Source organism: Coenobita brevimanus, chromosome 84 (genome assembly GCF_032717465.1).
Source record: "Coenobita brevimanus isolate Jiangsu-jjx chromosome 84, ASM3271746v2, whole genome shotgun sequence".
Lineage (NCBI taxonomy): Eukaryota > Metazoa > Arthropoda > Malacostraca > Decapoda > Coenobitidae > Coenobita > Coenobita brevimanus.
The window spans coordinates 48,550,245-48,577,013 of record NC_137037.1 but is presented as its reverse complement, the minus strand read 5'-3'; the positions used below and the strand labels follow the sequence as shown (position 1 = coordinate 48,577,013).

General features: G+C 40.9%; 2 protein-coding genes across 3 annotated transcripts; one reads left to right on the top strand and one right to left on the bottom strand.

The window, feature by feature from the left end:
* Positions 1-1,749: 1,749 nt before the first annotated feature.
* On the bottom strand, positions 1,750-16,474 carry LOC145410234 (uncharacterized). 2 transcript variants are annotated; one of them, XM_080280454.1, is made up of 11 exons: positions 16,386-16,474; positions 12,216-12,351; positions 10,790-10,933; positions 9,639-9,739; positions 8,325-8,482; positions 7,639-7,802; positions 7,096-7,300; positions 5,043-5,174; positions 3,498-3,605; positions 3,074-3,239; positions 1,750-2,162 (listed from the first exon to the last, which is right to left on the bottom strand). In XM_080280454.1, exons 1-11 carry the CDS (start codon positions 16,472-16,474, stop codon positions 2,015-2,017), a joined length of 1,551 nt encoding a protein of 516 aa, XP_080136580.1. In that variant the 3' UTR covers positions 1,750-2,014. The 2 variants fall into 2 exon arrangements, with proteins under 2 accessions (XP_080136580.1, XP_080136581.1); XM_080280455.1 differs by lacking the exon at positions 5,043-5,174.
* Positions 16,475-18,636: 2,162 nt separating this feature from the next.
* On the top strand, positions 18,637-26,769 carry LOC145410045 (immediate early response 3-interacting protein 1). The gene is made up of 3 exons (XM_080280259.1): positions 18,637-18,727; positions 19,433-19,534; positions 26,580-26,769. Exons 1-3 carry the CDS (start codon positions 18,637-18,639, stop codon positions 26,633-26,635), a joined length of 249 nt encoding a protein of 82 aa, XP_080136385.1. The 3' UTR covers positions 26,636-26,769.

The window sequence follows — 26,769 nt, the reverse complement described above, 5'->3', positions numbered from 1 at the left end:
CATGTGCACATTTGATAAAAAGCTTTTATCATTATCAAGCCCTGTATAAATTTATAAATATAGAAAAATATTCAACAATATACTTACTATATTTCAACAGACCTAAAATACCCAATATTCCAGTATATATCTCGTATTGTGCCACAAGTACAATTAACATTACAATACTTTAACAGATCTTCAATATGTCTTTAGTATACTGATAACAACTGCAACCCCCACAGTACTCTATGAGGATAGCCCAAACAGTACTGTAGTTATTTTATCTGTAATGCAGTTTTGCATCTCAAACCTGAACTTCTAGGGAATTAGCAGTGTTTGGATTACAAAATTTTTAGGATTATACTGCAAAAAATTGTGTACACCTAAATACTTTTGTAATACATCATTACCAATGAATACTGAATATATTTATATCATACATTACAGAACTAGAAAACTGTCATAGTTTGTACTGAATGGATATTTATATCTACGATAACTTTACTTTTACAACTTCTGTAAAATACTGACAAATTAAGTGTAATGAAGTGCTGATGAATGACAGCAGAACTGTAGCCACAAGCACACTACAGGTACAGTAATCTGGAATGTTTGTAAATCCATCCATCCATCATCCAATCCTATGTCGCCCCATGAGGAGCGTAGGAACCCGGGGCTAGGCAAGTTTGTCCTGACATTTACGATGAGAGTGACCAGCCTCACTCATCTGAGTGGCATTACGTGCGCAATGAACCCCAACCACCCCTTGGATACTGAAAATAATGTTAGTAATCAAATCTACATCTAAGAGTGATGTATGTCATGCAGTGGCTTCATACTGTCCCAGACCTAAAAAAAAGGCCAGCAGCTGCAGAAAGGGATGGTGAGAATGGCAAATCAATACAGTACCTTCAATCCAAGGACCTTTTTTACTTTTATTCTATTCTTGCTATAAAGCTAATGTGCCAGTTCAAATGGTGGCACCGACATAAATGATTAACTCCTCTGCTTAGCTATACAAACATCCCTTAACTCCCTCCCTATCCCCCAAAAGGAGGACAGTGGACTGCAGAAGGGCAACCTCAGCCTGTAGTCCATATTGTTCACATTTCAGATGAACCTGGGGTTACAGCTACTACTACCTAAATTTACAGTACCAAGTGTGTTGAAAACTAACATGTTTTCAGTTAAATCCCTGGTTTGTAATGACAACTACAGTCGTCCCTCCTATAACGCGGCCAACATAGACTGACAACACGCTAAGCTATACTTTTCCGTGTCATACGTTCCACGTTTCCATCATAAAGGGCTCGCCTAGACTGGACAATTTACAAAGTTGCCCTTTTCACCCCAAATCCCACCCAAATCCACCAAGAAAAACCCTACTGACATTCACTCTGGTACTCATACACAGGAAGTTTTTAAAAATATATTAGAAAGGTTCCTAGACATTAATAAAAAAAAGTTTAGGTCACTAACGTGACTGACTCTGCCAGCCACACTCGTTGTCCCCAGTGCCCCCAGGCCCTGTTTTCTGTAGTCACTGTCCACCAAAAAACAATGAAGGATGCCCCCAGCAGCCAATAGGGGTACATAGGGATGTGACGTCATGCAACCAATCACAGTGCACTGCTCGTCTGACGTCATCACACACGACATATGACTTTCGGGGGGCTGTCTGAGCTCCAGTGCCTGACAACTCGTCGCGGTATATCTGTTTGCGACTGCAGTATACATTTTTTGGTCATAATGTAGTTGACCGCATAAGTACAAATCTGTGTTATACGATACCGCATTGTACGAGCATTGACTGTACCTGTATTCTCAAGTTTTATCTTAAATTTCTAGAATTACCAATTCATTTGTGTAACAACAAACAGCCAGGAGGGTGGAGGGAAAAGGGGAGGGAACTACAGTAATCACAGGGGCTCATTCCTACCGTATAATTAATGCTCATTAAATTTCAAGCAACCATGACTTAGTACTCAAGCTGTGGGAGTAGCCCAGTACCATCAGGTAAAAAACAAACCAACTACAGAATCCCCTCCCCCTCCCTTGTTGCCTCCTCCTCTGCATCCTCCAATGCCTCCTCCAGAAGTCGTTCCAGCATCTCCATCTGTGTCAAGTCCAGGATGCCCTCTAAGAAGTATGGCTCTTCTGCCCTAACAAGTTGTACGTCTCTGGGGGAGAAAGGGCGGAAGGTTAGTGGAAGAGTGTTGGATAGATGGAAACTGAGAGAAAACGTGTGTGATAGGGAGAATTAGAGAGTGTGAGACAGACAGACAGTGTGACAAATGGAGTGTCAGAGGAAGAGTGTGAGACAGACGGAGACTGAAAGGAAGTTTGTGTAAGAGGGAGAGTTATAGGAAGAGTGTAAGACAGATGGCTTGTGTGACTCACAAGAAGGGTTAAAGAAAGAGTGAGACAGACAGAGGGTTAGAGGAAAAGTGTGGGACTGAGGGAGGGTTAGAGGAAGGGTGTGTGACTGAGGGAGGATAAGGGGAAAAGTGTGGGACTGAGGGAGGATTAGAGGAAGAGTATGAGATAAAGGGAGGATTAGAAAGTGAGATAGTAGCCTTATTCTCTGATAAATGTGTTACAAATACACCAGCCATGGAATGAAACACATCATCTGAGCAAAATGACTACAAAATCCTCATTAACTTATTTGATGAGTGTAAACTGATCCTCTGAAGAAGCAACAATAACCTAGTAAAATACATTGTCTGAGTGAGGTTATCAAACCTTCTTAATCTGTAACTTATTGGGTAGCTGTTGAGTCTAACACTCTCCTCTGAAGTAGCAAGAATAAACTATACTCTTTTGATTTGAGCTTAACACAAACTTGGCATCTTTCTGTCTTGAATGCTGAAATGTTTCAACTGACTTGCACCAAAACACAATGCTAGTCACAAAGAAATACTATGGAATGGATCAGAGCCATAACTTTGCCTTTTTCTGCAACTGAGCTATGTGACAAGCTGCACAAGGACAAAAACTTAGGCCAACTTTTGGTTAACGAATTATAATAAATAAATCACCAGAATGAAGTGATTAACAAATTCTCATTAATTACTTGGTAGTGGCTTACTTAGTAAGTGTAACTTTATCCTCAGAGAGCTGCGTGACATAACCACCCCCCATAGTGCCAACTCGAGCACTGAGTGCTGCACGGGCCCGCTGCAGTACTGTCCTCACGGGGGCGCGGTGACCCCACTCCTGAAGTGCTCCACATATCTCAGTCACATACCATGATCCTGCAAACATCCGTAGGGGCTTAACCTCTTCACTATGCACTAAATGCATATTTTCATTAGTCATATTATTATATTCACATTAGTACAGATCCAGTGAAATGACAGAGATAAAATGTCTCTATTGACCCCTTCACTTAAAGAGGTTGTCCTTAGGATAACATCATCTGGTGGTAACAAGAATGTTAAAAAATTACATGTAAACACAAGTATGGGCACATATGCACAAGCACACACATGCCAGCACATGCACACACGCACCTTCTGTCTGGCTCCTGACAGCAGTGTATCCCTGGACAGTGGCAGCTGAGATGAGGCAGTCACTCTCTGCATTGGTCACTGAACATACATCTCGCTGAAGTAAGATGGCTGTGGTAGCAAAAGGGCATACTATATTAAGAAAGCAGTTAAAACACTATAAAAATTTAATGTACTGAACTTGATATTCTGTTAATCCTTTGGCTGCTAGTTTTATATTAACCTATGTACACAAGAAATCACATTTCAGAAGCAAGTGGTACAGACAAACTATCAACAATGCAAAAAATATCCTTAATGACCCTGCAGCCACCTTATTTTCCATATTTTATCTTCATTTTACTTACCTAAAAACAACAATGTATAGCTGTATTGCATTATATTAGCAACAGAACACAAACTTCTGAACTTTTATTGGCATGTGTAAGATGCTGCGGCATAGTGAACTGAAGTTTCTGGAAACAGGAAACAAAAAGTAGAAACTTTCATCTGAGTGTCCAGTGAAACTAACTTCTACTGTAGTGTATTCCTTTTCCTGTTCTTTGGGATCCCTCATTTACAGTTCCAGTACTCAGTTTTTATGCAACAACTGTATTTTGGGAGGCTTCACAGCACCTCTTCCTTGGCAATATTTTTGCACATTATATACAAATACACTGAGGTGCTTTGGACATGTGAAGAGAATGGAGAATGAAAGACTGACTAAGAGGGTGTATGTAGGTGAGGTGGAGGGAGGGAGAGGGAGGGGTAGACCGAGGATGAGGTGGAGGGATGGAGTTGAGAGGTATATGAGGGAGAGGGGGGTGAGTTGGGGGGAGGGTAGTCAAATGGTGGGTGACAGAGCAACTTGGAGGCGTTTTGTCTGCGGCCACCCTTTGCAGGATTAGGGCGTCGGGCTATAGATAGATAGATAGATAGACATAAAAATGATCCCATATATCCTCCTAAGGAATCCCCGTATTGGGCTTGGGCCATTGTACAACTGATGTTTTCTATGGGCTGGAAGCTAAAGCAAGTGCCAAAACAAGCTAATTACTTCCCAACAGTTGCTGGAACCTGTTGGGAAAAAAGAATTTAAGGTGTGTGATACAACTGGTAACAATGTGACAGTCTCAGTTTGGACTTTGACTATATGTGCAGTCACTCCTGCCGAAGAATGATGATTGTGTGTCTAATTATCAAGTCTGTAGCCAGATTTCACTCCCATGGTTGTACCTCCTACGCAGTGTGTCCAGGCATCTCGAAATGATAGGATCGTGAATTTGGCTCTCTCTTGTATTTTGTTTTTCTCTTGGAAGGAACAATAATAGCAGGCCCATAGCCTTTGCTTCCTTCTTCCTTGCATTAACAAAAAAAAAAAAAAAAGTACCCACCAATTCACTATCTTATCCTCTGTGTGTTATCCATTTCATTATAGTACCAACACAATTTGCATCAATAACATCCAACAGGATGCTCACATGTAATGCACAGAATAATTGCTAAGGAAGGTGTTATGAAATCTCCAGACCCATGCAGAATACAACTATGAACGCAATGCCTACATACGCCTGAGAGCCTGTTCACCACGACAGGCCTGGATGAAGAAAAGGCGGGGTTTGTTGATGAGTGCCGAACTGAAACACAATTTACGCACATCGGTCATGCCAATACACGTGCGGTCATGAAGGTACAAGTTGTCTGTGAAAAAAAAAAAGTTAAACATACTCAGGATGTGAAGTACAAAGAAAATTGAACATTATACAGCATTCCTCATTCAAACTTCCACTTATTTTTGCTTCTTAATTGCACATAAAATAGAAAGCAACTTCTAACTGAGAGAAGAGTGCAGCCTTGTGAACTAAATGACACAAAAAGAATCCTAATCATCATGAAGACCTCCTTTCCCACCCTACAGCAGGGTGAAGAGTAGCAACTTCCAGACAGCCGAGTTTTGCCCAATTCAATGGGCCATGTTTCCATTCGCTCATCATTCAAGCCCTAGAAATCCTGGCTCCATCAGATAGGCCAAAAAAAATTACACCACGTTCTGCAGCTTCACATAAACGTATCCGACACAGTCAATCCAAACGCTGTCATGTTAAAAAGGGACGCCAAATTCCTGGCCATGCACTTTGCACAAAATCCATCCACACAGCTCGATCTCTTGTCAGTCCCTTAGCCTCACCAACCTCCATACCTCTCTTTCTCACATACCGTACTCATCCACCATATCCCTCCACCTTCTTCTTGTCCTACCTTGCCTCATCTCTCCTTCAAATTTGTTCAGATATACATTTTTCACCACTCCATTGTCATCCTTTCTCTCCATATGACCCTAACATCTCGGTACACTCTCTTCGATTCTTGTGTCCACAGACTTCCTCACTCCGCATATTTCATGAATCACATTACTCCGTATCCTATCCACTCTCTGTACTCCACAAACATTCCTCAGCAGTCCCATCTCCACCGCTCTTACTCTTTACTTTTCATTTTCATGCCACACCATAGTCTCGCATCTGTACGTTAAAGCTGGCATTAGACCTCCTTCATGTAAGCCTCGTGCAGCTGCAACACTCAAGCCTGTTTCTTATCAAGGCCTTCATAGTACCAGCTACATTCCTTTCTTGTGCCACTCTACTTTCCTCTTCTTTTGCACATTTTCCTTTCTTTTCTAACACTGCCCAGGTATTTGAACTCTCTCACCAATTCCAGTCTCTCTCCACTCACTGTAAAATCAAACTGGGAGTCACCTTCTCTCTCAATAATCATCATTTTACTCTTTTCTACATTTACCTCAAGGCACGACACTCACAGACATCTACAAAACTATGCGCTAGTCTCCTAAGTTTTTGTCTGGTATTTGCAAGTATGGTAACACTGCATCATCAGCATACAACAAATCTGAGATATTCCATCCATCACCAATCATTACCAACACAAAAAAAACAGCATCATTTATAGCATAATCTGTCACAGATGCCGTAGCTAAATAAAAGAAACTGAGTGAGGTTTAACAATATACAGTATAATAGAGCACAAAGCTGGCACACATACATATAGCACCTTTACCTCTCCTATTCAACATCTGACTAGGAGAGTGTATGTAAGGTGGAGTGGGAGAGGGAAAAGGGGAGACTCAAGATGAGATGGAACAATGATATGAATGAGGAGGTGTGAGTTTGAGAAAGGTGAGCCTGATGGCAGAGGATTGGGTGACTTAGACGTGACTCATTTGTGGCCACCCCTTCTAGAATAAAGGCAACTTATTACACAACATTTATCAAGATGGCAAAAAGCTTTGTCATACATAAACATTTACCAAAGTAAATAAGAATGGCTTTAGAGGAAGTTGTATTTGCAAGAATTAGTAAACAAGCACTGGTACAGGTTTTTGTGTTACCAGTGATTGAGTGAATTTAGCGCTGATGTCATATAATGTTGGAGGGCAAACAGACACTGGGGGAGATGTAGGTGGGGGTGGTGTGGGGAGAATACTAAGTTGCCATCTGACAGTAAATCTGGTTGTAACATGAGATGTCCCCCCCCCACCACACACACACACACACACACACACACACATGCACACACACACACCACCTAAAGCAAACTCACTCACCATACTCATCACCATGTGTCATGATGCATATAGCTAGACAGGATACCAACGCCAGCCTGGCATCAACTCTCAGACTCCTGAAAACTGACTCCACTTTATGTCGATCTGGGTCAATGTAGGTCATCACATGGAATCCAAACATCTTGAATGTGGCTGACAACCGTTCACAGTCAACCTCCGATCCGTGACGTATGCTCAGTGGAATCTGCGACAAGAAAGACGAAGTGTATAAATAACCAAGTTGGTAAGATATTGTACATACCAACATCATCTTTATCATCAGTCCCATTTTGCCCTATACAAACAGGAGTTTATTTATTCATTGTTACTGATTCATTACTTACTCATTCTATTACTGATTCATTATTATTTCCTTATTTGCTCTATGCTTGATGAGTGCCTCAATTAATCATGAACATCATTGGGCTCAAAAAAGCTTCACCGTGGGTTTACTTCTTCTATTACACTCCATTATTGTTCTTTTCTTTAGCAAATGCCTCACCTCATTATTAACAATTTATTACATTTCAATGAAGGTCTCACCTGATCATGAGCAGCGCTGGGTTCAATGAATGTCTTGACGTTGATGATGATACAGAGGCCATGAGGGTAGCATGTGGGCAGGGGGTACACATCCAGCCTCTGAGCCGATGACACTTCACCCGATGGCTCCACTGGACCTGGCTCTATGGGGCTATCTGGGCTACCTTGGGAAGATAATACAGTATTTATAAAGTATGTCAGAGTTATACTGTTCGTGATGTGGCTAAAAATAGCTCAACTTTTTCAATGCAACTGGTACTATGGAACAGTGAGGGGCAGGGTGTGGGGTTAGGGGTATGGGGAAGAGCGTGGATGACTTAACAACACTGCATGGGGTGAGGAAATCAACAGGGGAATGGTGTAATGGGGTGAGGGGTGAAGGGCAGTATATGGAATAATTAGTGAGGGGCTGTGTGTGGAATTAGGGGTAAGATGCTTGGGGCAGAGATAGGTTTAAACTATAATGATGAAGGGTATGGGTGCAGCAGACTTATAAACAAGGTATGGGGGTTAGGAAATCAGCAAAAGTGGGGTGTGATGGGGTGAGAGTGAAGGGCAGGGTGCAGGATGAGGGGTGTGATGGGGTGAGAGTGAAGGGCAGGGTGCAGGATGAGGGGTGTGATGGGGTGAGAGTGAAGGGCAGGGTGCAGGATGAGGGGTGTGGGGGAGGGGGGTTGGTGACTTACGAACAAGGTGAGGGGTGAGGAAATTGGCAAGGGCAGGGTGTGACGGGGTGAGGGCGGCACACAGCTCAGACATGAGCTGGGTATAATTGGCTGGAGTCAGGTTCCTCACAAAGGTTTCCTCCAGTGGCCGACCTTCATCGCTAACCCATAAACTTAGTCTGGCCAAAAGAAAATAAAAAATGAAAAAGGGAATGAGTGTTGCAAGGTAAAAGAAGAGATGCATAAGGGAGTCAGTCTGGAAAAGAAAAAATACAAAATAAAAAGTATATAATAGGTGGTACATGGGAAAAGAAAGGAGACAAATATTCAAATGAAAGAGTATAGTTATGAGGCAAAGAGAGACAGAGAGGAACTTCGTGAATAAGTTGGAGAACTACAGTGTATGAGTATGGCAAAGGAAGAAAATGTGGAAAGGTGAATGGAGTGGTACAGAAAAGATGAATGACTGCATGGGAGAGAGAGAGAGAGAGAGAGAGTAGGCCTAAGTGACAGACTGTCAATACATGAGTTTGACAAAAGAAAACAGGCATGCTGAAAGGGTGGCATAAAAGAAAGAGAAGAAACGAGAGGGATGAATGAGTTAGTGATTAAATTAAAGCATTTTTGCACATGAGTTAGATAATTTTTTAAAATGGGGGAGGAGAGGATGAAAGAACAGCAGAAAACAGAAAAGATGAATAAGTAAGTGAGTAAGTTATTGATCACTCTCATCTTAAATGTCAGGACCAACTTGCCTAACCCCAGGCTCCTACGCTCCTTATGGGGCAACGTAGACTGGATGATGGATGGGTGGATGGTAAGTTACTCTGTAAGTCCCAAACCACTGGCACAAGATAAAGCTGGATATTTGATCCATCCATCCATTCATCATCCAAATCTATGTTGCCCCGTGAGGAACGTACGAGCCCCGGGCTAGGCAAGTTGGTCCTGACATTTAAGATGAGAGTGACCAGCCTCACTCATCCCCGAGTGGCATTACATGAACAATAAACCCCAACCATCCCTTGGATATAAACCTGCACCAGCTCAATCTGACTGAAGTGCCTTAATTACTCACTAAACCACCAGGCGCCGTAATCTGGTTATATGGCTACCACTCAGCTTAGTAAATGGTTTCCCGTTGTACAGGAAACCATTCAGCTTGTCACTCAGTGTAGAGTCACCCGTAGCCAGAAGGAAGAGGAAAGAATGAAGAAAAGTAAGACACAAGAGGGAATGTAAGGTAATTAAAACTAACTCACTGAGATGCTGTGTAGAATAAAAATAAAAGTGAGGGAGTGAGTGAGTGACAAGGGGGGAGGGGTAAAACCACACCTGTCACTGAGGAGCTGATCAGTCTGCTCCTGTGCCATTCCAGAGAAGACGCAGTACAGTGCTCTTCGGTCCGGCTCTAGACTACTGTGGCTCTGGTAGTGCTGTGTCGATGATATCATATAAGGGAGGTTTTAATGCTATTCTGACTAACACAAGGTGACTTAATGCATAACTATCATCATTATCCTTGCCCCATTTTCTACTACAGTGTGTTAGTTTATATTAGACATAACTAGGTTACTTCCTGAACTCAAACACTGAAAGTCAAGGATGCATGAAATTTGATGAGCCTTAGTTATGAGAGAGAAATGAGCTTCCTTGGTTCCTAACAAAGTTTGCCCTCCAGTCTAACTAAAAATGGCCATGAACTGAGCTAAAGGGGGTTGGGAATATGTGTCAGATGAAGGCAAATTAACACTAATACAGTGCAAGGGAAGATGTGTACAACTGGAATGATACCATTTGGTGAACTAGCAGACAAGAAAATAAGAGACAGTGGTGCTTGCTCCAGGAAAATGCACAACATTATGCCTATCTGAGTACTGTTGTAAGAAAACTGATAAAAAGAACTGATAAAATGACACTAGCATTAAGTACATGATAATGGTAAAAGTTAATCCTTGCACATAGCTTATCTGCCATTAAATCTTCATGTATTGCTTTGAAATAACATTGGAACCACTGACACAACAAATCAGTGAGGTAAGAGTGTTTGTGATTATACACCCTGGATATTTGCTCATTACAGTGCTGTATCTAGTTATATGGAGATGGATTCTGCATATACAGTAAGATAATTTGGCAGGCCTGTTATCTGGCACAGTTGGAGTCTCAAGTCTGCTAAATTAATGAAGTCAGTATATTATCATGAGATTAGTAGTGATAATACAAAATGAGCTTGGCAATGAAGTATATGATTCATGTGTGTGTGTGTGTGTGGTGAAGAAAATAAGAAAAAGGTGTTCAGGTGCTGTTTGCCACTTGAAAGGGCAATATCCAGAGAGGTTCTACTATATACTATAATGAGTTTGGTGATGATAATATACAAACGACCTTGGTAACAAAGAGAGTATATATAAGTCTAATGACAGATAAAATGCAGTATGAATCAGATGATGGAAACATAATGAGGTGTGTAGATGGCATGCTACCTTTCGCAGGGCAGCGTCAACAGCTACCCCCAAATGGTGGTGGAGAATGTCATGTCGGCCGGTGACATAGAGTGCCTCCACCATGGCTGCCAGTCTCCCTCCACCTTCATTGCCCAACACACTCACCACCTCACTCAACGCAGCCTGCAGCATAAAGTGGGCAAGTCAATTACTCAATCAATTAGTTCAAAGGACACCATGCTTCCTCTAAAGGAATCCCCATATTGAGGATGGTTGATGATTTCTATGTACTGGAAGCTAAACCACATAAAGCTGATGTTCTCCATGGACTGGAAGCTAAAACTGATAAAGCTAATGTTCACTATGGACTGGAAGCTAAATGCAAGTGCTTAAACCAGCTAGCTATTTCCCTCCTGCTCCAAATTGTTGGTGGAAATTGCAGATAGTGAGTTTTTACGCCAGGTACCCCTTTTTTGGATAAGGGCTAAGGCGTTGCCCCTGGGTAGAGGACTTTGGTTTGGAGCGTGTAGTAGTTTATGACCGGATGCCCTTCCTGATGTCTACCAATGACCCTTGGGTGGATTTGATCCTCCGACCCTTCGGTCAGAGCGGAGCGCTCTAACCCACTGAGCCACGGCTGCTGTGTAACAAGATTTGTAACGATGCTAGAATCTCAACTTGGACTTGGACTCTATTCACTTGTGACTCAGTTTCTGCTTTAAAATGATTGTATGGCTAGTTACCATACTTGGGCTCACCTACTATTCCACAGCACCTCCTTCACCTCATGCACCACATAAATATGAATCATCTACGAGGAGAGAAACATACCGTACCTCGATCAGCATGGAAATATTGCCAGCAAATGATGTAAGAAGAGGTGAAATATCAGGAAAAACTGTCTCTGACTATAGCTGTACAGTTCTGTATGTGTTGTAATACCCCTTAGAGAATCTGACATCAACTCACTCATGGTTACAGATTCATACCTCTGCTCTAACTCACCCACTGCTTCTCCCTTTCTTCATCCCTCACATAATAATAATAAATTTCATCATCATCATCATCATCAACATTATCATCATCACCATCCAGACCTCCTTTCCCACCCTAGGGCAGGGTGAGGAGTAGCAACGTCCAGACAGCCCAAGTTTGCCCAATCCAATGGGCCACGCTTCCATTCACTGATCATTCAAGCTCCCGGAATCTATCTGACATGCCAAAAACTTTCACCACATTCTGTAGCTTCACATAAACATGTCCAATAGAGTCAATCCAGATGCTGTCAAGTTAAAATAATAATAATAATAATAATAATAATAATAATAATAATAACAATAATAATTAACAATAATTAATAATAAATAATAATAATACAAACAACAATGAATAGCAGATCATGCAAAAAATAAACTCTACCATAAATCACACATCATCAATGCAGTGAGTGTTATGAGGCACTAACCGTGATGCGTCCAGCCCTAATATACTGGCAAAGTTTGTGACCATGGAAAGTGAGGTAGTGGCGGGGGAGACTAAGGAATACCAAACTCGCTGCCTCCCACTCATCCAGGTTGCCCAGTACAACCTCACTGCTCAAGCTGCTGAAGTCAAGTTGTAGCATTACACTAATATACATTACAGCACTATACAGTATAAATGGCATATGATACAATTAAGTCTTCATTACATCCCCTTATATGACATCATACTCAATGACTCCCATTCATCCAAGTCTCCTCACACTAAGCAATCAGTAACATCATAGCAATACAGTGCAATACAGGAATTTTTTGTAATAAATACTGTGTTCTATATCAAAGAATTACATCAGGGTACAGGCATTACTTGTTATAACTTCAGCCTGCACTCCACTGGGTTCACATTCAGATGACTCTGATCCAGCAACTACTACTACTATTATTCCTTCCTGTAATCGGACAATTTATTAAGCTTAGGGAAGAATTTTTTAGCTATACTGGATTTGATATTGACTTCATTCACCCTTTCAGCATGAGAGGTCTTTCTTATATTGAATAAAACTGTCTCAAAGTAGCAGGGATAAACAATTGCTCATCATCATCATCATCATCATCATCTGGACCTCCTTTCCCACCCTAGGGCAGAGTGAGGAGTAGCAACGTCCAGACAGCCCAAGTCTGCCCACTCCAATGCCGACTTACATACCTCTCTTCCTCATACACACATCCACTGTACCGGGTATCCCTCCACCTTCTCCTTGGCCTAACTCGCCTCCTCCCTCCTTCAAATTTGCTCAGATATACCTTCTTCACCACTCTATTGTTATCCATTCTCTTCACATGACCATACCATCTCAGTACACTCTCTTCGATTCTGGTGTCCACAGACTTCCTTACCCCACATCTTTAATGAATCACATTATTCTGTATCCTATCCACTCTCTGTGCTCCACATATATTACTCAGCAGCCCCATCTCCACTGTTCTCACTCTTGACTTCTCATTTTCATGCCACACCATAGTCTCACATTCATATTGTTGGCACTAACACTCCAACATGTAAGCCTAGCGTAGCTGCAACACTCAAGCCTCTGTTTCTTAACAAGGTCTTCATTGCACCAGTTACCCTCCTACCTTGTGTCACTCTACTTTCCACTTCTTTTGCATATTTTCCTCCCTTTTCTATCACTGTACCCAAGTTTTTGAACTCTCTCACCAATTCCAGTCTCTCTCCATTCACTGTAACATCACACTGGGTGTCACCTTCTCTCTCAATAACCATCATTTTACTCTTTTCTACACTTAATCTCAAGGCACGACACTTACAGACGTCAGCAAAACTCTGCACTAGTCTACTAAGCTCTTGTCTGGTATTTGCAAGTAGTACTGCATCACCAGCATACAACAAATTTGAGATATTCCATCCATCATCATTCATTACCAACGCCATCCCTCTCTCCATTACTCGTGTTTTTACTTCTCTCATCACCCCATCCATACATATACTGAACAACTATGGGGACATCACACAACCTTGTCACACACCCAAACTGATCGTGAACCATCCACTTAGATAGCCATTTACCCTTACACATGTCTACCATCATAAAAACTCTTGACAGTACCAAGCAGCTTACCATCTACACTGTACATGAGCGAAACCTTCCACGGTCCTTGTCTGTCTACTTTGTTGTATGCTTTTTCCAGATCCATAAATGCCATAAACACCTAATAGCCCTTCTCACAAGCCTTCTCCATTATCTGCCTCACTGCAAATATTTGATCCACACATCCTCTGCCACTCCTAAAGCCACCCTGTTCATCATTTACCAGGATTTCTGATATCTCTCTTACTTTCTCAATAATAATTCTTCCATATACCTTCCCTACAACACTCAATAAACTTATGCCACGATAATTCTTGCATTCACTTTGCTCACCTTTATTCCTGTACAGGGGGTACAATCACAGCCTTTTTCCCCTCTGCTGGCACAGTTTCACTCATCCATGCCTTCTTACATATCTCCAACAAGCACTTCATTCTGCTCTCTCCACTACACTTAATCGTCTGTGCATACACCTCATCAACCCCAGTTGCCTTCCCATTTTTCAGCCACTTCACTGCATTCTTCACCTGTGCGGTGTCACATTTCCTGTCACTGCATTCCTTCTCCGCACACCCCCAAAACCAAACATGTTTACAGCCATTCTCTCTATTCCCATTCATCAGGCTTTCCAAATATTCTTTCCATCTGGTCCTTACTGCATCCCCATGGGTTAATAATCTACCACTTACATCCTTCACACTTTCACATTTCTCTCCTCTGTCACGTCTACATTTCCACACCTCTTTCCAGAACAACTTCCTATTTCCAGAGTAGTTTGCATTCATTTTTGTTCCTAGATCATGATTTACCTCCTTCTTCTTCCTCTTCGCAAATCTAATTACAAGCTTCTTGCTCTCAATACATTCAGTTCTTATTTCAACTGAACCCTGTTCTCCTGTTCTGTAACCACTCGAGCCACTTCCTCTTTTCATCCACTGCTCTCTTAACCTCTTCATCCCATCAAGCCATACCTTTTTTCTTTGTTGTTACTTTTGCTACACCACACATTGCTTTAGGCATTCCTAACATTGCAATCCCTATATGCATTCCACTGTCTGTCCAGATCCATTTCATATACAATTCACTGATTCCAACTCCTCCCCTACTTTGGTCCTGTATTCATCTGCCATTTCATTGATCCTCAGCTTCTCGACTCTCAGTCTTTCTCCCTGACTGCTCCTCTCTCTCCTGGTCCACCTCATTCCTCTCAGCTTGCTCTTGTATACCACAATCATATGATCTGACAGACCTCCACATCGTCCTCGCATGCCCCTTGTATCAGCAACCATTCCCAGCATCAACCACTCTATGAGCATGTAATCAATCAGGCTCCGTTCAACAAGATCCCCATTCCCTCTAGACCATGTATATTTATGTGCTTCTTTGTGTTTGAATTACGAGTTACAAATGCACAACCTCCTTTCCTGCCACATATCCTTCAGTCGTTGCCCATTATCATTTTCTCCTGGTACTTCACTACAACCCAATATGTCATCCTCAGAACCAATGCCTACTCTTCCATTAATATCGCCCATCAGGATCACTTCATAGCTCCAGGGCATTTCTCCCACTGCTTCATCCAGCTCATCCCAAAACCTGTCTTTCTCACTCTCACTCCTGTCATCACACAGTGCATAAGCTACAATCACTCCCACTATCACCTCAAACTTGAATTTGACATACATACATCTCATGCTAACACATTTGTAATCTCTCATTCCACTTTGCCACACCTCATTCATGAACAAAGCAAGTTCTTCCTCGCATTTTCCTCGTCCATTCATGCCCACTTTTACACATTTCACACCCTCCCACTCCTCTACTTCACACCCTTTCATCTTTGTTTCACACAATGCCATCATGGCATATCTCACACTCTTGAACATATTCACCACTTCCACCCTCTTGCTCTCCTCATTCACACCTCTCACATTCCACATGGCCATGCGAATCTGTTCATTCAGTTGGGGCCCTGGGCAGGTATTGGACCCTCCGAGGCTCTTCAAAACATTTGCCATGATTAAGTGGTTTTAGACTGGGGAATCTGGGGGACACTTAACCTGGTCAAAAACCCCAGTTACATGGTTACCACCTAGTGTAGTAAATGGTTTCCTGGGTACAGGACACCATTTGGCTTGTCACTCAGTGTAGAGACCATACAGCATCCCTACATTGAGTAAGTGGATGATGGGTGCCCCCATCTACCACACAGCTACACAATGGCTAAAATAAATAAGTCAATATTATAAAAATGTGCCGGCAAAAGAGTTAAAAGCTGACAGGAGAATGGGGAAAGGCCATTACTGTACTCTGCAAACACCCTGTCTGAGATAAAATATAGTGCTCATTTTACTCTAACTTAGTCTAAAATTTCCATTACTTTATCTTCCATGTTGAGTTGTATGAAAACACTGACATTAGGATATGATGCTCGTAACAAAGAAATGCTATGGAAAGGATGTAGAACCACAGCAGCTTCTTTTTCTGCCACATAAGCTAAAAAATGAAAAAAATCAGGATCAATTTAAGGTGAAAACTACAGTTTACCTAATCTTAAGCTGGGCCATGACAAGAGCATCTGCCAGGGAGACATGGGCCAGGCCAGGCAAGGAAGCTGAGTCACCAACAACAGACATCTTGCTGAAATGATAATGCAGTCAAGGCTACATTACTGAAACTGATAGCTACAAGTCTTTTTATTTCAATTTACATTTATTTTTTTATTCTTGCTTTTTTCCAGAGAAGTTTCCTTGTCTTAAGAGACTTTTCAAACTGGACGTTAAACACAACCTTTCTTAATGCCTACATTACAAGAGGTCTTTCTGAAGCTAAATACAATCAACTGGTGGTACTGGGGGTGTTTTGACAGTTCAACTCATCATTATAGTAGTTGCAAGCCAGCAGACTACAGGCTAAAGTTTCTCCCCCTCCTTGCAGTCCACTATAACCTGGCATTGGAGTCACCCAGTTATATCAGTGCTGCCATGCAAAAGCACCACCACTTGAAGCATGCTGACAAATACTACAAAGGTGTTTCTGATGCTCATCAGTGCAAGAAAATGATGTTATTTGTTACATACATTAGTCTTTTACAGTACTCCTTCCATTAAAGAATGAAAATGAGTTAAATATCCACAAAAACTGAAAATTTGCCTGTTCTTTTAACTCTCTCTCTGCAATGACATACCAGTATTCACCATTTCCCAACCAATCTGTAGCTACTTCATTAAAAAAGTTGAATATGCTAATGTCACTTTTATGCTATTTTACAGTTCTTGTAGTTTGACAGCCTTCATGAAACTGGAAGACATAACAGCATCATCAGATATTCATTTAATCTCTTAAGGCATTCCTACAACTGGTTAGTTACTGTACTTCAAATAAAATCTGACACCAGAGAACCGAACACTGAAAATGACATGCTCATTACTTAAGCAGTTCGAAGCAATTTCTATTCTATAAACATTCAACGCAAATGCTTTTTACCGTTACACACTCATAAATAAACAGGTGGGAGGAGATTCTCCAGAACCTGTCTCCATCAATTGCTGCAACTACGTTAAAATGAACTGAACTAACCTAAACTAACGCTACCACTGATGCGATAACTGGTGGAGTTAGAAGCTGGAAAATCTCCCCCAACTCTTTATCTGGTAAGTAATAAGTACACTTGCGATGGATGTGTACTGCAGTCACGGTATAAATTAAATAGTAAGCATATTAATTTGAGCTTCCATTAGTTGGGTGTAATTCCGAAACATTACCAGATTTTTAATGTAGAAAACCTACAAATCCTAACCAACCTTAAATTAATCTAACCTACCTGTAATGGTTCTGAATCTTGAAAGTAATTTTGCAGAGTTAAAAATAAACAGAAGAGACCTCGCCTTTACTCTTACTTCTCTTTTTTTCGCTTACTGTCGGGCCTCACAGTACGTCATAGCACCACTACGGTACATTTCCCTTGCGTCACATACTGTACTTTGACTCGATCACCTCAGTTCAGGGAAAAAAAAAAAAAAAAGTGACAAAGTTACGTATAATCTCGATTTCAAGACTATAACAAAGTTTGCGTAAATGCTTAGAATTTTGTATATTTCATGCAAATATTGTTATAAGACACCGCTGAATACATATAATGAAAGGTAAAATAATAAATTAAAAATAAAATCTTATCACATCAAAATAATGACCACAAAATAAGACAATATAAACGCTCACGGGATTTCCCCCTTCCCCCCCCCTCATACCTGTGTTGTTATAAATACGATAACTATCATACACGTACGCTAATTTTACTGATGTAGCAATTTACTATTTTGCCAACGCCTCGATCAAGCTCGTACTGTCCCGTGTATTAAACCGATTTTATCATACATATCCTTAAATTTATTAAATGTTTTGGCACACATTATTTCATTCGGTAGTGCATTCCACTTGTGTGGAGGGCAAGAAATACAGCATGTGTGTGTGTGTGAGAGAGAGAGAGAGAGAGAGAGAGAGAGAGAGAGAGATAGTTATAATATTTAAGACTATATGATACAAACTAAATAGACGCAGGATTCAACAGCGCAGGCGCAGCTTTTATTCAAAAGTCACCAAATTCGCGCCAGAGGCAAGGCAGTCTGGCAATTTTGCCGTTTTTCGCTTCTTTCATCCATTTTAGATATTTTACATACTATTAAACCTGTTTTCTTACAAAAGTTATTTATCTACTTACCCTTAACATCATTGACATATATAAATGATATTAAATTTACCTGAAATGTTTCGATAAATGTATTTGTTTACATCCACGATGGCGTTCGGGATATACAGCCTGTTAGAAGCCACAGTTCTCTGCTTGAATGCAGTTTGTGTGCTAAATGAGGACCGATTTTTATCAAAATGTAAGTACTAGGGTTTCCGTTTACCTTATATTACATGACACGTAATTAAATATTGTAAAAATCAAATTCCACGCCATAGTGTTCATTTCAGGTCAGTCATCACTTGTATTTTCTGTCTTCAAAATACTGGATAAAGTTCTAAGACATTGGTAATAATGATTAGATTTACTTGAAGCAACTAATATAACCACCATGTTATAATTTTTGTCTTTGTGTTCACTTTAGATTACATTTTTTCGACTCGGATGGTAGTGAATTTTGACTACGGTACAATATGACATAAACCAACTCATGGAACCAATTAACTTAATAAGTAGGAGAGCACCTTTACTGATGGGACTCAGGGATATATTCTAATTGCTTGTGGTCGTTTGTAACACTTTCTCCTATGCAATATATTCTACACAGAACATCCAATTATCTTCATGTTTTTGATGCAAACTCTTGTTGACACTAAACTGATATAAAACACGAGAGAATGTTAAGGCACAAAATGTAGCACCTCATCAATTGCTGTCTGTTCTGTACTTGATGCCTAAATATCCCATTGTATTTTAGTGATATTCCACTGATACTAAACTAACATAACACACAAGGGAATGTTAATGCTTAAAATGGAAAATAAAAGGAAACTATATTGCTAAGGGAGAGATGCTATGAAGCCTCCCTTGTCCCCTAAATTATGACTCTAACTGTGTGTTTCAGTGCCAGGCTGGGGTGGCTCACATGTCCAGGGTTTTGGGGAGGAGCCTGGCATCAAGACACAGATATTCCATTTCATCCGTTCTGTCAAGACAGTTATGAAGTGTAAGTTATAAATCTAAAACATTAATAGTACTGGTAGTAGTTGTAGTAGTACTGGCAGTAGTTTTAGTAGTAGTGGTAGTAGTTGTAATCTTAGGCTTGTCTGACTATGAACTCTGCAGACTGCAGGCAAAAGTTCCCCCATCATCTGTGGTGTACCATCCTGTTTTGGTAGGATAGGAAGAGGATTGACGGACAACCTGGCAGCATCACTTGCAGGTATCACATGTCGAGATTGCACCCGTGCTGAGATTACATGGTGCTGTTTCAACCCCATACTATTCGAATACCAACCATACCTAACCTAATGCAACTTATTATTTTCTTTACATTTCTACATTAATAAAGGTTATAGCACCAAACTTACTGGGTGGAACACCTGTCATTATCTGCTGTTCTACTGAACACTGCACTAGGGCACAGGGAAGTATATTAATGTAGTACCTCTAATTAGGTACAAATGTAAAAAAATATTAGGTTACGTTAGGTAAGGTTGGTATCTTACAAATAAGAGTCCGAAACAGCACCACTTAATCTCTGCACATGACACTAGTTATATCAGTGCCACCAGATGAAGGCATCCCTCTCCAGCACCTGAAAGTTCAGTTACCATATCATACTGCATGCAGCTGTAGCAGTTCTCTTCTGGTGGTAGTGGAGGAACTATTTTGTGTTTGGCCTGTATTTATTGCCTTTTGTGTTGACAACCAGTTTTTATTTTTCTTCTGTACGTATTGTTTCACTAAGCTATATTAGTCTGTCTACCGCCGTCATTTCCGTGACAGTCATGGATTCCGGTGATATATCAAAGTTATGTCACAGCTCCTCTTAAGGCCTTGGTGCAGCTGATGTTTTATATGGACTGGAAGCTAAACCAAGTGCCAAAACCAACTAACCACTTCCCAACAGTTGCTTCTCATGCCTCCATATTTTTTTCTTGAGTGTCTTTGTTGCTCCTTCCATATTCTCCATGACTTTTATTTCCTCTGTGATATCTGCTTAGCATGTTTAGGTCTGGAGTTGGTCCTTTTGTTTTAACAGGGTGTTGTTGGTCCTAGGTTGGCCACTAAAAGACTGTTGCTTACTATACCATAGTGTTTGTGTACAATAGTACGGGTAATTAATGATAAGAGGCTATAGAGCATATATACTCATGGGTTACTTCTCACCAGTCTTAAAACTTTAAATACAGTAAATCTCCTAATAATGCATTCCACTTGGTAATTCTGGTATCAAATAACTTGGTTCTTTCATTGTAAGGTGAAGTTTTTCCTTGATCATCATATTCATCATTTCATACAGTTATTGTAACATTAAAGTCAAAAGCACAAGTTTGAAATACCATTGACCAGTTTGTTACAATTTTTTATTTTTTTTTATTTTTTTATTTTTTTATTTTTTTATTTTTTGTTCAAGATACATGACGATGTTGGAACTGCACATTCCATATCAGTCACACCAGAGTCTGAACAGGGGAGAAAACATATCTTTATCCATGTAAATCAGTGTCTCTTAATCTCATGAGCATTCCATTTCGTCTCTCCTACTTTGGATAAATGCACCCAGGTTTTCAGATGTGGTATTACATAAACTTCAAGGTCTTTTATTTTCTGTTATTATTGAGGTCAGCAGTGATTTTTCGTATTTGGGAGGAAATGGGATATAAGTGACTTGAGAAAGTTGATACAGCTAAATCAAAACTAATATAATGGACCCAAAATGATACAAGAAAGCCACATCTTCAGGTCTTAAGCGTGGCATACTTCTGAGTGCATGTCAAGACCAAGAGACAGATTTCTGTTGCATAGGCCATTGATGATCATCAGATTACAATATTATGTAGTACATGATGTGTATATTAACCCGCGGCGTCCCTCGACATGAATTAACGTCCACACGCTTTGTCACTGCCAATCCCGTCGACATACATAAACTTGAATCAATTGCAAGGTCCCTAATTTGCACAATTTTCAATTTTCACAAGTGATTTTTGGTACGTATACACGGGACACCTTCCTCTACAAGATGCCAGGCAGGGACAATGCCTTACCCAGCATGATCTCCCCCCCCCCTGCACCCCATTGTCTCAGCAGTTCACCTGTTATCAATGACCTGGCCAGTAAAGCCATGTCATGCCACGGTACGAAATTCAGGGCCAGAGTGATTCCCCAATCGATGACAATGTGGAGGACAAACTTTACATAGCATTAGAGGAAGAAACAGTCAGAAATGATGATCAGGTAATGTGGCAAAAAAAGGTCAGGTATGGTGATGAGTTAGTGAGTGAAACAATGCATATAATGCCTATATTACTGTTTGAAAACCAAAATACTCTCGTACTACATATAAATTCGTACCAAGTAAATAAATACATACCGTTTATGAGTGGTGTGAAATATTTACCCTCCCATAGAACTCGTTTTCTTTGGTGCCAGCCTGTTAGAAAACCCAGTAAGGTAAGGAGGTACTGCTACCTGGATCGAGTATTTTAAACCTCAGGTGAGCGATTTCTTTATGAATTTTCGATGTTTCTCACCAAAAGCGGAGGTTTGAACAAAAAAAAAAAAATGTCCAAAAATGGTCAGGATTGGGTGGAGTCAGTGGTGGAAAAGTGGTCGGGATGGGGCGGGTTAACTGAAATCAAGCCCAAAATTCCAAATTTTATTACATTAACAGTATATGATGATATGTACCGGTATTTGTGTTGAAATTGAACTCAGTGTTCCAATTTTCATAATATTAACAGCTCACAGACTTTTCACTGAGTGACAAGCTTAATGGTTTTCTGTAGCCCAGGAAACCATTTACAATACAGGGTGGTGAACATATGACCAAATTATGGGATGATGTGGAACCCACAATGGTGCCTCTGCTAACTGGGTGGGGAGATGCAAATGTGACATTTATCCAGGAACCAAACCTAAACACACTTCTCCACACCTTGCTGTGGTGAGGCATTGTCTGCCACAAGAGGGCATCAGTCCATTGCACAGGACAACTGTACAGGGGTGGTTGCGTGCGTGTGTGTGATCGGTCTGCTCGCCCAGACAGGTTGGGTGTACTCAACAACAACCACCAGCTCAGAAATTCCATACAAAAACCTCCAGTACCATGAGATCTTTAAAACTTCTACCCAGTTGTTGATGGATGAAAGTCATGTGGTTTATGCTGATTGCAGGATAGCAAATGGTAACACAGTTCACTGTAACCATTACAGATTAAAAATATAAATTCAGGTTGTAAAATACTTGAAATCCAGAGTTTACCCAGAAGTAACAAGCACTTGCTAGGCCAAAAATCCATATTTCATTTTAGTGATAATCAAGAGGTTGTGTAGATCAGATATTCATTCTTAGATCTTTAGTGGAAAAGTTTAGAGAAGGGAAAGAAGTTGTATGCGGCTTTCATGGATTTGGAGAAAGCATATGACAGGGTGGATAGACAAGGATTGTGGAAAGTATTAAGAATATATGGAGTAGATGGGAAGTTGTTGAATGCTGTGAAGAGTATATATGATGGTGCAAAGGCTGCAGTGCGTGTGGATGGTGAACTAAGTGAATTTTTCTCTTTGAAGGTTGGGTTGAAACAGGGATGTGTCGTGTCACCATGGTTGTTCAATCTGTACATGGATGGGGTAATAAAAGAGGTACAAGGTAGAGTAGTGGATGTTGGAGTGGCCCTGGTGAGAGAGGATAGTGTTTGGAAACTCCCTGTACTGTTGTTTGCAGATGATACTGTGTTGTTGAGTGAAGACGAAGGGAAGCTGCAAGGCTTGGTGGACGAGTTTGGGAGAGTGTGTAAGAAACAGAATCTAAAGGTGAATGTAAGGAAGAGTAAAGTGATGGTCTTTGAGAGAGGTGAAGTCAGTGAATGTACAGCGAGGTTGGATGGTGAGGAATTGGAAAATGTGAGTACGTTTAAGTACTTGGGTAGTGAGATGAGTAAGGATGGAGGTTTGGAGGGTGAAGTGCTTGAAAGGGTACAGCAGGGAAGAAAGGTTGCTGGTTCTTTGAAAGCAGTGATAAGAAACAGGGAAGTGAGCATGGAAGTGAAAAAGTTACTACATGACAGTATTGTGATACCAACTCTAACGTATGGAAGTGAAGCTTGGACGTTGTTGGGAGGACACAAGTCAAGAGTGAGAGCAGTGGAATGAGTTATTTAAGAGGAGCCTGTGGAGTCACATGGAGAGAGGCTGACGAATGAGGATATAAAGGAGCGTTGTGGTGTGGATGTGGATGTGATAGGAAGCATTATGAGGAACACACTGAGGTGGTTTGGCCATGTGGAGAGGATGGAGGGTGAGAGACTGATGAATAGAGTGTGTGTGAGTGAGGTGGAAGGGGCAAGAGGGAGGGGGAGGCCGAGGATGAGATGGAGGGATGGGGTGGAGAGAGGTATATGAGAGAGGAGGGTGTGAGTTGGGAGCAGGGCAGTGAAATGGCGGGGGACAGGCCGACGTGGAGGCGATTTGTTTGTGGCCACCCCAAACAGGATTGAGGCATCTGGCAATAGATAGATAGATAATCAAGACATTTTAATATACTGTACATGAGAATTCTAAGGTGTGGTATCCCAAATAAACCACTGTGGAAGAGGTCTTAGTAAGCCTCTTTAGCTGGTGAGAATACAAACCAGAGAGCTGAGAATGGGGTGTATTGTTTTTTGTCCAAAGAAAATGTTAAGGGTAAAATAATCCATCCATCCATCACCTAATCCTGTGTGTGAGGAGAGTAGGAGCTCAGAGCTAGGCAAGTTGGTCCTGACATTTAAGATGAGAGTGACCAGCATCACTCATCCTTGAGTGGCATTACGTGTGCAGTAAATCCCAACTACCCCTTGGATATAAACCTGCCCAGGCTCAGTCCGATTGGAGCGCCTTAATTACCATCAAGCGTCATAATTTGGTTATATGGTTACCACCCGGTGTCGTAAATGGTTTCCTGGTGTACAGGAGATCATTTGCCTTGTCTCTTAGTGTAGAGTCACCCATAGACAGAAGGAAGGGAAGAAGACAGGAAGAGAGGAAAGGACAGCCACACAAGAGCAGCAGAACATTGAGTGAGTGGATGGTGAGTGCCCCCACATACCACTGAAAACAAAATTATATAAACCTACCAGTAATTAGGCCGATTGAGTGAGAGAGGAAAAGCCTCGTTAAGAAACCTAAGTATTTAGCTGATTTGCCAGGTCTCACAGTCCACTACAGACCTCACGACAGTGTTTTGCTTCATGTGCCTGGGTCTTTCCAGTTAGTTCTTCTTTTGTGCCAGTTTCCTTTTCCTTAATGATTGTTTGTGTAGTGACTAGTTTTCTTTGATGGTGCTACTTTGTGATTCTTCCACCTTGTGTTTTGGGTACTGTGATATTGTGGGTTATATACCATAATTAATGGCTTTGTCAACTTGAAAGGTAATAGCTTCTGAACTCCCTCTATGCTAAGGGGTCCATGTATGCAGCATGTGCTAGGAGTGTAATGCTTTATGGTAGTGAGACCTGGTCAATAAAGGAAGAGGATATTTGTAGGCTCAAACATACAGAAATGACAATGATTAGATGGATGTTTAATGCATGCTTGAATGCAAAATCCTAAGGGGGAGTTGATAGGAAGCATAGGGCTGGGGTGTATTGGTGTGATGAGGAGGGGTAGATTGAGATGGTTTTGGCATGTGAAGAGATTGGAGAATGACAGTTGGGTGCATGAACCGAAAAGTGTGAACGCTGGGGGTAGGATTGCGAGAGGCAGACTGAAAAAGACCTGGGATGAGGTCATGGAGCATGGGCTCACAGTTAAGGGACTAAATAGTCCCTTAACTGTGAGCTCACCATCATCTAATTTGGTAAGTTTTCTGACACCCCATGCTTAAAACTCATGAAAGTCAAAAGAGGATACCAGAGAGTTAGCAGCATGGAGAACTGCAATTAGGTGACCAAGACCAGCACATGTAATCATGTTGGAGCCTTTGTTAATAATACAGTGACCTGGGAGAGATTTTTGAGCTGCAGAAAGGAGATTGTATCCTTCAGTAACCCTTGAACAGTTATAGCCTAATAGATGATACTCAGATTGAATAAAAGTGCCCTGAGTTAGTAAGAAGGAGTGTAAGTTGCATCATTGTCTTGAAAGTGTTAACTTTTTTATCAGCACAGTTTTTTTTTTTTTTTTTTTTTTTTTTTTTTTTTTAAACTGAAAATGGCTTTTATGCAGTAGATATTGTAAGTTTCTGTTCAGCCATTCATTAATGTGTTTTATCTGTAAAGGCAGTGTGACATTAGCGTTTCATTACTGTTCAGCCATTTTTTAAAACAATTTATTCTGTGACAAACATTTTATTTCTGGCGTAATCCTTAGCTGTAGTCACTCGTCACTTGCCCTAAACCTTAAGAGAGGAAAATTATGATTACCCACTGCTCTATACAACCTGGGCTGTTTCGAGTGCAACTGCTCAATACAGCCCTGGCTGCGCAGGTGAATTTTGAATATAGTGCTATGGTGACCAAGGCCGACCCATGCAAGCATGTTTGAGCCTTCAAAACCGAAACCGAAAAAGAAAATGAAAACCATACTGTACGTTGCAATAGGGAATCAGACACTTCAATGTTCATCCATGGCTTTACCAAGATAAATTTTGAGCTAATATTTTGTTACTATATACTTTGGAATGTGTTCTCTCAATTCCTAAGACAAAATTTGGCCCTTGGGAAATTTCATTTTTACCCCTATGTCTGCGCACCACGGACACCTCCAAAAAACTGCCATGCGCAGTTAATGGGTTAAGGAACTGTGTAAGCAGCTAGTTGTTTGCTGACTAAACATCTTAACATAAACTCTTATGCAGTTCTCATCACACAATAGTTACATGTTACAAGTCCACTGTGTTCATATTTTAATCATTTTCCTTTCCTAAATATATTCTTTACTTCCATGGTTATCACCCAGCATTACTACACTATTAGTGGGTAACAGTGTGCTGTCAGTTTATAGTATACACACTACCTGTCAGTTTATAATACTGCACTCCCACTGAGTATGGTTTATTCTTTTCAGATCCGCTAATCCCACTGAATATTTTCATCATTCTGTTTAAACTGATATTTGGATGAAGACTTTCCTCCACCATGGCTGCTGTTTTAGTTCAGAATATTGCAGAAAAATGCTTTACTAAAGTGTGATGCTCAGGAAGTCATATTTTTGAGGTTAAGGTAATTTTCTAATAAATATTTGTATTTCCATAGTT

Excerpts from the sequence above, each read along its gene's own strand:
- LOC145410045 (XM_080280259.1), top strand. The coding sequence starts at position 18,637 with ATGGCGTTCGGGATATACAGCCTGTTAGAAGCCACAGTTCTCTGCTTG. Across the intron at positions 18,728-19,432 it reads GGACCGATTTTTATCAAAAT|TGCCAGGCTGGGGTGGCTCA; the intron begins GTAAGTACTAGG and ends TGTGTGTTTCAG. Across the intron at positions 19,535-26,579 it reads TGTCAAGACAGTTATGAAGT|ATCCGCTAATCCCACTGAAT; the intron begins GTAAGTTATAAA and ends TATTCTTTTCAG.
- LOC145410234 (XM_080280454.1), bottom strand. The coding sequence starts at position 16,474 with ATGTCTGTTGTTGGTGACTCAGCTTCCTTGCCTGGCCTGGCCCATGTC. Across the intron at positions 7,803-8,324 it reads CCTCACCCCTCACCTTGTTC|GTAGCCCAGATAGCCCCATA; the intron begins GTAAGTCACCAA and ends TATCTTCCCAAG. Across the intron at positions 3,240-3,497 it reads TGTCAGGAGCCAGACAGAAG|GATCATGGTATGTGACTGAG; the intron begins GTGCGTGTGTGC and ends GGATGTTTGCAG.